At 39.8% G+C, this 13,259-nt stretch overlaps 1 protein-coding gene across 1 annotated transcript in view; it reads left to right on the top strand.

The window, feature by feature from the left end:
- Positions 1 to 6,493, top strand: part of hydin (HYDIN axonemal central pair apparatus protein) — a 73,321-nt gene extending 66,828 nt beyond the window's left edge. The window contains 9 exon segments of the mRNA XM_088997454.1: positions 442 to 551; positions 677 to 899; positions 1,115 to 1,324; positions 2,139 to 2,302; positions 2,940 to 3,090; positions 3,162 to 3,392; positions 3,471 to 3,695; positions 5,854 to 6,135; positions 6,234 to 6,493. Of these exon segments, the coding sequence (XP_088853580.1) occupies positions 442 to 551; positions 677 to 899; positions 1,115 to 1,324; positions 2,139 to 2,302; positions 2,940 to 3,090; positions 3,162 to 3,392; positions 3,471 to 3,695; positions 5,854 to 6,135; positions 6,234 to 6,440 (1,803 nt within the window). The 3' untranslated portion in view covers positions 6,441 to 6,493.
- Positions 6,494 to 13,259: the final 6,766 nt, after the last annotated feature.

The following is a 13,259-nucleotide window of genomic DNA, read 5'->3' as shown; positions in this document are numbered from 1 at the left end:
ATTTCTTGTGAGTGAGTGAGTGAGTGAGTGAGTGAGTGAGTGAGTGAGTGAGTGAGTGAGTGAGTGAGTGAGTGAGTGCGTGCGTGCGTGCGTGAGTGAGTGAGTGAGTGAGTGAGTGAGTGAGTGAGTGAGTGAGTGAGTGAGTGAGTGAGTGAGTGAACGAGCACATTTCTTGACTCTACGAAGGAGGCAGATACTCACTGCTTTGATATTTTGACATCTCTCTTGCAAATTGACACACGTCGATGTAATCAACATGTGCACGTGTTTAAATTGGTTTTATGCCTGTATTTCAAATTGGAATTATTATGATTTATTGTAAAATAATATAGACTACACTAAATTAAGAAATGCATCAAATCACAAATTTAAGAGACAACTGTGTTACGGTTCGTTGCTAATCGTGAGGTTGGATAATCCTTCTCTGATTGATATTTTCAGGGTGTAGAAGTGCGTCTCGAACTGGACCATCTGGGGTTTGGAGCAGTTGTCCAGCATTGTCAGGGCAAAAAGAAAGTTGTCATCATCAACTCAGGAGAACTTTGTGCCCGGTAAGAATAACTTCAGAAATTGTCATTTTACCAAATCCACCTGTTGCAATTTCCATTGTCTAGGTCTCCTAATCTGATCTGACTTTAACCATATCCCCCTCTGCTTTGTGAAAAAAAAAAAAAAGGTTTCAGTGGAAAACGGAACACTTTCCTCCCGAGTTGTCCATCCATCCAAGTAAAGGCTCAATCCAACCAGGAACGGAGGTTCCTTTAGAATTTACATTTTCCCCAGTTCGCTTGAATAATGACTTAAGATATGAAAACCTAACTTGCTGCGTCGAAGGCTTGGCGTCACCCATCACTCTCACCGTGACGGGCTCCTGCATTGCAGCCGCTTCCAACAAAGAGGTTTGTTTCATTCGGGCAGTTTTTTACTGCTGATGCTCATCTGTACAATATTGGACAAAAATATTTTTAAGTGGTAGACATTTGTGGATTGATGTAAATGTACTCATAAGTGGCATGACCCGGGACTCATCTTGGTTAGATATATTGAGTTTGGAATTGTTTATGTTTTGTTATTCTGTTCAAAATTGTGATGTTGCTCTCTTATTTCCTTCCAGGTTATCAATTTTTCTTGTCCAGTGCGTGGCACACACACCCAGACGCTGTCTGTGGTCAACCCAACAAATCAGCGTTGCACCATACGGCCTGTCATAAATGGCAAGCACTGGAGAGCTGCACCGTCTGTGGTTCTTGAACCTCTCCAAAGCAACGCCTATGTTGTCACCTACAGACCACTGACCATGACTATTGATGGAAAGAAACATTCGGTAAATGAACAATTGCATTGACAGTTTTGTTTCAATATGTTTAATTGTTGATGTTCAATCAACTTATCTGACACGACGAGTTAGTATGTCGGCTTCACGGCACAGAGGTACAGGGTTCGATTTCGGGTCCTGGTCTTTCTGTCTGCGGTTTACATGTTTCCCACGTACTTGCGTTGATGTTCTTTGAGTTCTCTAGTATTCCAAAAAATCTTGAATTGTAGATTAATCAATAAAATGTCCTTAGCTTTAATTGTAAGGGTAAATGATTTTTTTCTTGTGATAGCACACATTGACAAACAATCATCTGCACTCACACTCACACCATTAACCTGCCACACGAACAACATGGAAAGCCCACACAGGAAGAATGGAGCCAGAATTGAACCCTCCGCCCTTATACTGCGAGGCTGATGCGCTATCCAGTTGACCACCACCTGCCCTTTATCTTTTGAAATTAAATCATTGTTGTTTTTAACCCTCCTTGCATTCCTGCATTTGGGCCCAAAGTTCACCAGGTCAATTGCAATACAAGAGTACAGATGCACACACAACCAAAAGATGGCAAAACAAGGTTACTTGAAATGCAAAAGATAAAGCTATCAACTCAGCAAAGTTTTGCAATTTTTTTCCAAAGTAGCAATTGTAAACAGCAACAAAAAAGTTAATGAATTTTCCTGCGTGCACGATCTGATACATTTTGATGTAAATTCTGACAACAGTAATGGTGATCACAGAGATATTTTTAGAAAATTAGTCTTCCATATAATTTCACAATGCCATATCTAATATGATCGACTGATTTCTTTATCTTTAGGGATCAGTTTTTTTCTCATTCCCCAATGGAGCTGGCATGCTGTATTCGCTACAAGGAACTGCTGAACCTCCTAAAGCAGAAAGCACAATTGTACATGAACTACCTGCCAAGACTCATCACACACAGATACTCCCTGTGACTAACTGGCTCTCAAAGCAGAAACGGTAAAGCATGTAGAGCATATTTACTGCTTTATTTCCACGTATGTTTGTCAAATCTCTGGTAGCTCTTTTTTTTTTACATGTTTTTTTTCTGTTTTTGTTGTTTTGTTGTTTTCCCATTTTTTTTCCATGTTTTTTGTGTTTTTTGTTGTTGTTTTTTTTTCATTGGCTGCTTCACATCAACACAATATTGCAGCTATCCCCAGAAAGGTTAACCGCATACGTATCTACATACACATAAAAGTTTGTTAAGGCTGGAGTCAGTAGGTGTCCCCTGAAAAAATGGCATAGGAAACATATCAAACAAAGAAAACACACTTCTATGCCTTTCTTTACAGTCACATTTTTAAAAAAACAAGTGCCTTGACCCAAAATCTTAAAAGTTGTGGATCCTTGGTAAATTTGAATTATTCCGGGTTGAGTGAATGCTGGCGCGTGTGCCTGCCGCTGCTCACCCACAGAAAAAAAAATTACTGTAAAGTGACCTTGAGAGTTTTGAAAGGCGCTTACAGATCAAATGCATTATTATTATTATAAATAAATATATGTTGTTGTTGTAGCCGGGATATCTGCAATTGATACGTTGTGGAATCCAATGTGTTGATGCAGAGTCCCATCATAAATGTTTATATGTGCCCAGGTTCCTTGTAATAATAGAGTTTCTAAGTCCTGAAAATCCAGATACTACAGTGTCTCTGAAGGGTCGTGATTACATTGATGTCCCGGCCTTGTCTAAGAAGGACTACAAGATCCATTTTTACACATTCAGAGAGGGCCAGTACAATGCCAAGGTTTGAACGGTCACATACATTTGAGTTTGAATTGAACTACTTTTGTAAGTCACACAATCCTCTCTCCATAGGTGACATTTCTGAATGAAGCATCAGGGGAGTACTTGTTCTACATCATTAACTTCAAGGTTACCAGCCCGGTAGATTTGTCTGTCATAGAATTGGTGTCAAATATCCGCGAGAAGACTTCAGCCACCATAGAAGTGGAGAACCCCCTTTCCACACCGATCTGCCTCACAGTTGACTGTAAATGCCCTGACATTAGTGCGCCAAGTCTGCACACAGTCCCGGGACTGTCAAAGGTAAACAATTATACAAGGCATACTCAATGTGCTTTGGTTTGAACCCTCAAGCACCGTTGATGTGTTCTCTCTCATTAGGGTGCGCTCACCTTCGACTACCAGCCCCTCCGTGTCGGCGAGACGACTTCCCGTCTGTCTCTCTTTTGTAGTGATCTTGGTTACTTTCACTACGGTCTTCTTCTCAGAGCACTGCCTCAACCACCAGAGAAGACTGTTCAATTCAGTGCGTCTCTGGGGAGCAGCCACAGTGTTGCTGTAAAGTTCCTCAACTTCTCTCACTTCAAAACAGAATATGCTTGCAAGGTAGGAATGCAATTTAAAGCACCTCCGGACAAGTTGTGTCCATAATTTGTAAAATCACTTCAAATGACTTCTACTGAGCATATTTTACAAATATATATATAGTTAGCTATACATTTACGTTTTAAGACTCGTGCTGAATATTCAGGAAGTCTTGTTTTGATGATGATGATGCTTGACGTGACGTCACGTCTGGAACGCCCCTGACCGAGAAAGCGACACACAATGCATTGGGTACTTTGGTCTGAAAACCTCGTGTTGATCCGTGTTGATGGCGAAATTCGAAGGAAAACACATAAATAACGCAATGGTGAATCGTTGTGTGTTGCACCAAGACTACTATTTGATATTGGCTGACACAAATTCCCAGCAGACAAATCAGCCCAACGGATCAATTTCCAACGGAGCTTGGGCGCCATCTTGTGCATTTTCTGGGACGCTACATTAGAGTCCTGACGGCTCGAATTGATACGGGGGACTTCTTTAATCGATTGCAAACATTTCTGCTTTCCTCTTCAGAACTATTTGAATCATATTCATAACTGGATGAGTAACAAGTAAGCATCTTCTCCGAATCTGAAGCCATTGTTTTGATTCTAGAGCAAGGCAAGACAACCTGGCGTGACGTCACGAACAAGGGGGCGGGACCTTATGAAACTCCTGGGTCATTTTGAAGTAGTTTTGGGACACTTGAACTCATTTTTATTGGTGTATTTGACTAAAAATATCAGCCTCCGTGTTTTTGTATTTTAGATGGTATAAAACGTTTTTCTAATGTCAGTTAGGAAACAAAAAATGGTGTCGGTTGTTCTTCAAAGGGTGTATGAACAATGTGACATTTTCATAGTTTGTATATTTGTGTCTCTCCCGAGTGCCTCCCTAGACATCAATGTGAAATTAATCAAGACTTCTGAATGCCCGTTTCTCAATTTACAACATTTTCTGACAGATCATCTCATTTCCACAATAAAATGTCCCCACAAAAATGCCCAAAACTCAATCTACCTCTTTCAGGCAACAGCCAGACTACACTGTTTTGTCCATATCACAGCAAAGACAAAATATATGCAAATTTGCAGTTTTACATAGATTAGCACAATTTAATAATAATAATAATAATAATAATAATAATAATAATAATAATAATAATAATAAATTTCATTTATAAGCGCCTTTCAAAACATTCAAGGACACTTTACAGTAACCAGTTATATTTAACAGCATTAGCTTCTGCAGCAAAATACATCCTTGACTACTTCCTGAAGTTGTCAATGGATGTATGGTGTATATGTGTGGTGATGTGTTTGTACCACATGCACAGATCAGCACAATAATTTTCTATTGTATGAAGTGTAGTGCTTACATTTGTAAGTGAACATGTTTTAACTGTCTTTTCGGTCACTCCCCTATGAGAAGCTACTCATGGGCCTCAGGTGATCAATTGACTCAACAGCAAATATAGTGTCTCATTTGCATGTGAGAGGATCATCGCTGCAAAATGGCTAGCTTGTGGGAGGTATAATATCATTATTTAATGTGTGTGTTTATTGATTTAATTTTCACGACGCCTGATAAATAGTGCCATAGTAGAGGAGTGATTCTCCCCATTAAAATCTACACTACGTACTTGACTCCGTTGTATAGTACACCTGCGATGAAGGACTAGACCACAGGTGTCAAAGTCATGGCCCGGGGGCCAAATCTGGCCCGCCACCTCATTTTATTCGGCCCACAAATGTAAATCAAACATGTCAATTAGGGCCACGATGCTTACTAAAGCCCGAACATTTTTTTTATTGTATGTAAAGCACAATAACAGTCATTATTCTTGGCTTCAGATTTGAAAACTAGTCATTCATTAATTTGTTGTGCATTCTGTATGTAATATGTGGAGGAGATGAAACATTCTAATGATTTCCCGAAAATCATAATGGCCCTCGAGAACAAACTGCAACTAATATGTGGCTTGCGGCAAAAAAAAAAATAGTTTGACATCCCTGGACTTGACAGTGCAGGGTAGCCAACAGTTACACATGTTACAGTCAGATGGACCCACAGTTAAGAATTGTTTTAAAAAATGCTCATCATGTCCCTTTTAACGAATTTCATGGACAACGTCTTTTGTTTCTATGTCCCATTGTTTTCTCTTATCCACTTGCAGACTGACTGCCCAGCGTTTCTTGTGAACAAGACTGTGGCTGCATTGCCAGGTAACCAGACAGGATCTCAAGTCAGTGTGGAGGTTTGTTTTGAGCCATATCAGCTTGGAGAAGTGAAAGGCCAGCTTCACCTGTCTTCTGGAATCGGGGGTGAATACGTCTTTCTATTACATGGAGTCGGCCTCCCTTCCAAAACACAAGGCCCGTTCAACATTAGGAATGGCCGTAGCATCTCGATCCCCTTCAAAAATGTGTTTCTGCAGACCACAGTCTTTTTTTTTCAGGTACTGTATGACATCACTATCAATTTACTCCAGCTTCTAAAACATATTTATTCTTGTCAACTATACAGTATGTAACTAAACAGCAGTCTGTTTCGCAGGTGGACAACCCTTGCTTTGCAGTCAAAGCATCAGACACCTTCCTCTCTAAAAAAACACAACCCATCCAGGTGTACTTTGTGGCCCCCGAAGGAGGGTCGCCAGGGCCATTTATTGGCAAATTGACCATCACCAACCAGGGCACAGATGCACAAAGTACTTGCTCATGGATTTATTACTTGAGAGGGAACCTGCTGGAGTCATCCTAGTCCCGACCGACATTGATCGTGTTCACAAAACCACTAATAAAATTACTTCCAAACGTTGTTTTACTTTGAAAAAAAAAGGAAAAAAGGATAGTCATGTGTATATATAGATGATAAACAAACCAGTGGCCTTCCAAAATAAACCCAATAACACTATTAAGTATAGCTATGATCACTAATCTTAGAAACTAGTAAACGAAAACAAACAATCAAACGCCACTTTTTCTGAGAGGTCAAACGGTCAAATGATGAGACCGAAGAATAGCTTTCACCTGTCAAGAAAAAAAGCTGCATTTTCATTTAATGGTCATCCAAAAAGGAACCCACATATTCAGTCGTTATAGCGACGAATGACCACACGAGGGCACTCGTGTTTAGTCCATGGATTTCTGTATGTGACCAAAGTCCCATCATCTCTTTACAAAGTCCCATCAGCTCTTTATGGCCAAAATTATGCTGCATTGTTCCCGTTCTCATATGTTTTGAAGAAGATGGAAAAGACATCAAGTTGTAGTTCATTTACTGTAGCACTGTATGTAATAACCAATGAATCATGGCAGCGTCTACCTTTGGCCTCATCATTTTGTGTTTTTTCACTAAATCTAGCACTTTATGTGCCTTTCGTTCATGTGCCTTAGTGGAGATCTGATTGAATCATCCTCTTAATCTCACCACCAACCTCATCATACCATCTTGATAAGGAAACCATCAATTACATTCAAAAGCTTCATGATGTGCCACGTCTTCTTCAGCAATTCCGAATAAATGTGTATGCAATAACAGGACAAAAGCGTCGCAAACTTTGAAAACTGAATGATCATGATAAATATAGCTGAGTTCTAATATACCAGCAATATTATAAAGGAGTCCAAGATGGCGCCCGAGTAGGCAGCCGTCAGCAAGTGCTCTGATGATATATATATATAAATATATATATATATATATATATATATATATATATATATATATATATATATATATATATATATATATATATAAATATATATATATATAAACTGACGCACCCAACTCGTACCTTCAATCGCCTTTGTTCTGCATTGGACGCACCGTTCACAACGAAAAAGAAGAACACATCCCCTGTCAGAATCAGAATACCTTTATTCGTCCCACAATGGGGAAATTTGCAATGATCTGGGATCATTTTGAGCAGATCTTTCCTAAAATGGTACAAATTACAATAATCAGTGCAAATATATACTGTAAACTACTGTGACAACACATTGAATCCCTCGTTTTAGTGTTTTCTACTTGGTGATATTTTAAAAAGTGAAGTGTAAACTTTGTTCGAAAGAACTTGGGTACCAACAGAACATCATTCCCTCAACAAAATGAATGAAAGGTGTATCTTGTTCCTTGTTTGTGTGTCAATGTCTAAAGTAAAGCAATTATTATTTCAAGTAACACACGCACATTCATTCATATCGCAACTCCCTGCCGTTTTACGCAAAAGGATTCTGGCTATCAAAGAAAAAAATTGCAGTTGGCACGATTCTCAGTTTTATCTCAGAAGTCTCTCTGTCATGACATTTTCCACATGATGGTGCAGTGGAACAAATGAGGCCTCATGATGCATTGGCAAAAAAAAAAAAACTTTTAGCTCTAAATGGCTTACTTTCCATCTAGACTTTAGATGGAAAGCCTCAGTGATTCATTATGCCTCACTTTGCCATCACTTAATAGATACTATTTCAATAAATATGAGAAGGCAGCCAAGCAAAATGCTACATAGCAGATATTACGGTCGCAGGATTTTTTTTCTCTCCCAGTGCTTAAGAAACATCGACCAATACATCTGTGGCTGAGGAAATAAATCCTAAATATTTTATTCATAGTTTTTAGCAACTAAAATGCAGGCGTTACTTAGTGGGGCCACACCGAGTTTTGAGGAAGCTCTAGCACCCCGTAGTCTCGGTGCAGCACCATTCCTGCTACAGATGGAAGGGATACTTGGAACAAAAGAGCATGTCTCTAGAATGTAGTTTGGAAATAAAGTGCAATGTTTACATGTCAATATTCGAACGCAGGGAACATTTCAGGACCAATCTATTTTTTTGCTGGGCCTGACTACTCAGAAATGGAACCTTAAAGGACAACCGACGTCACTTTTTTGTTTTTTTAACTGACACCAGAAGAACGTTTTATAGCATCTAAAATACACAAAATATGCAGTATGATATTTTTAGTCAAATGCAAAACACCAATAAAAATGACTTAGAGTCCAAAATCTGCAAAAAAAATTGATCTGCGAATTGAGCATTTTCAGAAAGTACCGCCCCCCTTTCGTGACGTCACGCCAAGACGACTTGCATTGCTTGTGAATCAAAACAATGGCTTCAGATTTGGAGAATATGCTTTCTTGTTATGCATCCAGTTATGAATATGATTCAAATAGTCCTGATGAGCAAAGCATACATGTTTGCAATCGATTAAATAATTTATTTGGGCCATTTTGAGGCAAACGGGCGGGGGGAATGTCTCACCCAAGAAGAGGCAGAAAAATGGCGACCAGCTCCGGTGAGGAATGAATCCGCTCGTTTCCACAGGCTGATACTATCTTTCCATGGAGTTTCCCTCCCTCTGCTGGCGGCTTTTGGGTGTAAGACATGGTAAAAAAAAAAACAGTACAGCAAAATACATTGACGTGATGGAAAGATGCTACAATGCGTCTTTTACGGTGAGGAGGCGGTCCTTTTCTGACGTCACGTACGGACTGGTCAACTCAAAAACAAGACTTCCTGAATGTTCAGCGCTCTTAAAACGTAAAATATAGCTATATGCCGTGGAATCTTATTAAAATACGCCCAGTAGAAGTCAGTCATTTGAAGCCATTTTACAAATTATGGACACAACTTGTCCGGAGACGTCGGTTGTCCTTTAATAATTATTCAATAGTTATTCATACACTGCAACAGTATTATTAATAAACCGTTTCAATTGGATATTTTTAAGGAAAAAATATCATTCACAACGACTCTAGCGTGTTTTTATGTGATTTTGCGCAGGTCATACGTCTAAAAGTTGCAGAAAGACGCACCATCGTTAGAGAGATGACGAAAGGTGTGCCGTCGTACAATGTGCATGGTAGTAAACGTGAAATAGTTAACTCCCCTGTTGTCAACGTGTAAAAGTGAATACAGTTGAGCTTGTTTTGGGGTGGGGTTGTGATGTAACATCGAAGGGCTGCACGGGGAGGGGTGGGGGTCGCTTCTCCCTCATAGAACGCAGCATGAGCGCTCCCGAGCAAAAGGATGTGCGAGCAGGCAGCGCGCTACTGTAGGGACGGAGTCCACAAACTGCTGAACAAAGAACAAGCCAAACTTCGAGCCCAAGAAAGCCGTGAACACACCAAGCCCGTAGCCGGTCTGGACAGCGAGTCCGAAACGGCAGCACAGTCCGGAAACAGCGGCGCCCAGCCCGGTGGAATTGACGGGCTCGTCCGCTGGATCGTCACTAAAATGAGCGACAACAAGAACATCTCCAACCGGGAGTACGCCTCCACTAAGGAGGAGATGGCCGTAGCTCAAGAGCAATTCTTCGCCCCTGAACCACGGAGAGGCATCTCCGTTATTCTGGATGTAAGTACAGAGAACAGAGTCGCTGCGCAGAGCTGGATCAAGGCATCCAGTGAGTGGCCTGTGCGCATTTGCGCACGCCGAAGCTCAATTTCCTGATGCAATGGAATTTAACGGTGCCTACACATTTTAATTCATACTATTCATTCGTAGGAATCAGATAAAATGTGATTTGAGGCATCCTATAATTTTAAAACACTTTTGAGCATTTATTCAATATTGTTGATGCACAGCTTCAGATCCATGTACCAGTACGATATATCTCTTCACGACTCAAGACAATTCAGCCTCCCAATATAGTGGGTAGGACACCCGTAAAACATATCTTAATGCCCCCCGCCCCCAACCAACTACATTTACTGCCTTACACTGCTACTCTACTGTATGCCATTCCTATACAGGCTCCCAGTAGATCAACTACTGGTAGCTGGGTGAAACGAGCACTATTTGACATATCTCACCACTCGTGCTACTTTCAAGTGATTCGTGCTTTGTGGTAGCTAGTGGAATATTGTGCTTTGAAGTGCTAAAAGCATACAACTCGTGCACAATTTAACATAATGTTGTAGACCTCCTACTGCAGTTTGACAAATTGTGCCAAAAACAACAAAGCAGATGCATAAAAAGTGGCTAAGATTGCATGATTATCTGTTTTGTGTTGTGTTATTTTATCTTGTTATTGGTAGAGGAGTGGTTAGCAGCGTTAGCTCATCCACCTCACGTTGGTGTGTGTGTGTGTGTGTGTGTGAGAGAGAGAGAGAGAGAGAGAGAGAGAGAGAGAGAGAGAGAGAGAGAGAGAGAGAGAGAGAGAGAGAGAGAGAGAGAGAGAGAGAGAGAGAGAGAGAGAGAGAGAGCAAGTGGCTGTTTGTCTTTCTCTGCCCTGCGATTGGCTGGCAACCGGTTTCGGGTGCCCCCCTACTTCAAGTGGACGCTCTGCACCCCCACGATCCTCGTGAGAATTGATCTGAATAAAAAATAAGGGAACCTGCTGGAGTCATCCTAGTCCCGACCGACATTGATCGTGTTCACAAAACCACTAATAAAATTACTTCCAAACGTTGTTTTACTTTGAAAAAAAAAGGAAAAAAGGATAGTCATGTGTATATATAGATGATAAACAAACCAGTGGCCTTCCAAAATAAACCCAATAACACTATTAAGTATAGCTATGATCACTAATCTTAGAAACTAGTAAACGAAAACAAACAATCAAACGCCACTTTTTCTGAGAGGTCAAACGGTCAAATGATGAGACCGAAGAATAGCTTTCACCTGTCAAGAAAAAAAGCTGCATTTCCATTTAATGGTCATCCAAAAAGGAACCCACATATTCAGTCGTTATAGCGACGAATGACCACACGAGGGCACTCGTGTTTAGTCCATGGATTTCTGTATGTGACCAAAGTCCCATCATCTCTTTACAAAGTCCCATCAGCTCTTTATGGCCAAAATTATGCTGCATTGTTCCCGTTCTCATATGTTTTGAAGAAGATGGAAAAGACATCAAGTTGTAGTTCATTTACTGTAGCACTGTATGTAATAACCAATGAATCATGGCAGCGTCTACCTTTGGCCTCATCATTTTGTGTTTTTTCACTAAATCTAGCACTTTATGTGCCTTTCGTTCATGCGCCTTAGTGGAGATCTGATTGAATCATCCTCTTAATCTCACCACCAACCTCATCATACCATCTTGATAAGGAAACCATCAATTACATTCAAAAGCTTCATGATGTGCCACGTCTTCTTCAGCAATTCCGAATAAATGTGTATGCAATAACAGGACAAAAGCGTCGCAAACTTTGAAAACTGAATGATCATGGTAAATATAGCTGAGTTCTAATATACCAGCAATATTATAAAGGAGTCCAAGATGGCGCCCGAGTAGGCAGCCGTCAGCAAGTGCTCTGATTATATATATATATATATATATATATATATATATATATATATATATATATATATATATATATATATATATATATATATATATATATATATATATATATATATATAAAACTGACGCACCCAACTCGTACCTTCAATCGCCTTTGTTCTGCATTGGACGCAGTTCACAACGAAAAAGAAGACCACATCCCCTGTCAGAATCAGAATACCTTTATTCGTCCCACAATGGGGAAATTTGCAATGAACGGGATCATTTTGAGCAGATCTTTCCTAAAATGGTACAAATTACAATAATCAGTGCAAATATATATTGTAAACTACTGTGACAACACATTGAATCCCTCGTTTTAATGTTTTCTACTTGGTGATATTTTAAAAAGTGAAGTGTAAACTTTGTTCGAAAGAACTTGGGTACCAACAGAACATCATTCCCTCAACAAAATGAATGAAAGGTGTATCTTGTTCCTTGTTTGTGTGTCAATGTCTAAAGTAAAGCAATTATTATTTCAAGTAACACACGCACATTCATTCATATCGCAACTCCCTGCCGTTTTACGCAAAAGGATTCTGGCTATCAAAGAAAAAAATTGCAGTTGGCACGTTTTATCTCAGAAGTCTCTCTGTCATGACATTTTCCACATGATGGTGCAGTGGAACAAATGAGGCCTCATGATGCATTGGCAAAAAAAACAAAACATTTAGCTCTAAATGGCTTACATTCCATCTAGACTTTAGATGGAAAGCCTCAGTGATTCATTATGCCTCACTTTGCCATCACTTAATAGATACTATTTCAATAAATATGAGAAGGCAGCCAAGCAAAATGCTACATAGCAGATATTACGGTCGCAGGATTTTTTTTCTCTCCCAGTGCTTAAGAAACATCGACCAATACATCTGTGGCTGAGGAAATAAATCCTAAATATTTTATTCATAGTTTTTAGCAACTAAAATGCAGCCGTTACTTAGTGGGGCCACACCGAGTTTTGAGGAAGCTCTAGCACCCCTTAGTCTCGGTGCAGCACCATTCCTGCTACAGATGGAAGGGATACTTGGAACAAAAGAGCATGTCTCTACATTCTGGCAGCTAGAATGTAGTTTGGAAATAAAGTGCAATGTTTACATGTCAATATTCGAACGCAGGGAACATTTCAGGACCAATCTAATTTTTTGCTGGGCCTGACTACTCAGAAATGGAACCTTAAAGGACAACCGACGTCACTTTTTTGTTTTTTTAACTGACACCAGAAGAACGTTTTATAGCATCTAAAATACCCAAAACATGCAGTATGATATTTTTAGTCAAATGCAAAACACCAAT

This window comes from Hippocampus bargibanti, linkage group LG05 (assembly GCF_051943395.1).
Source record: "Hippocampus bargibanti isolate YZ-2025 linkage group LG05, ASM5194339v1, whole genome shotgun sequence".
In the NCBI taxonomy this organism is placed as follows: domain Eukaryota; kingdom Metazoa; phylum Chordata; class Actinopteri; order Syngnathiformes; family Syngnathidae; genus Hippocampus; species Hippocampus bargibanti.
Note: the sequence above shows the minus strand (reverse complement) of the source record. Positions and strands in the feature narration are given on the sequence as shown.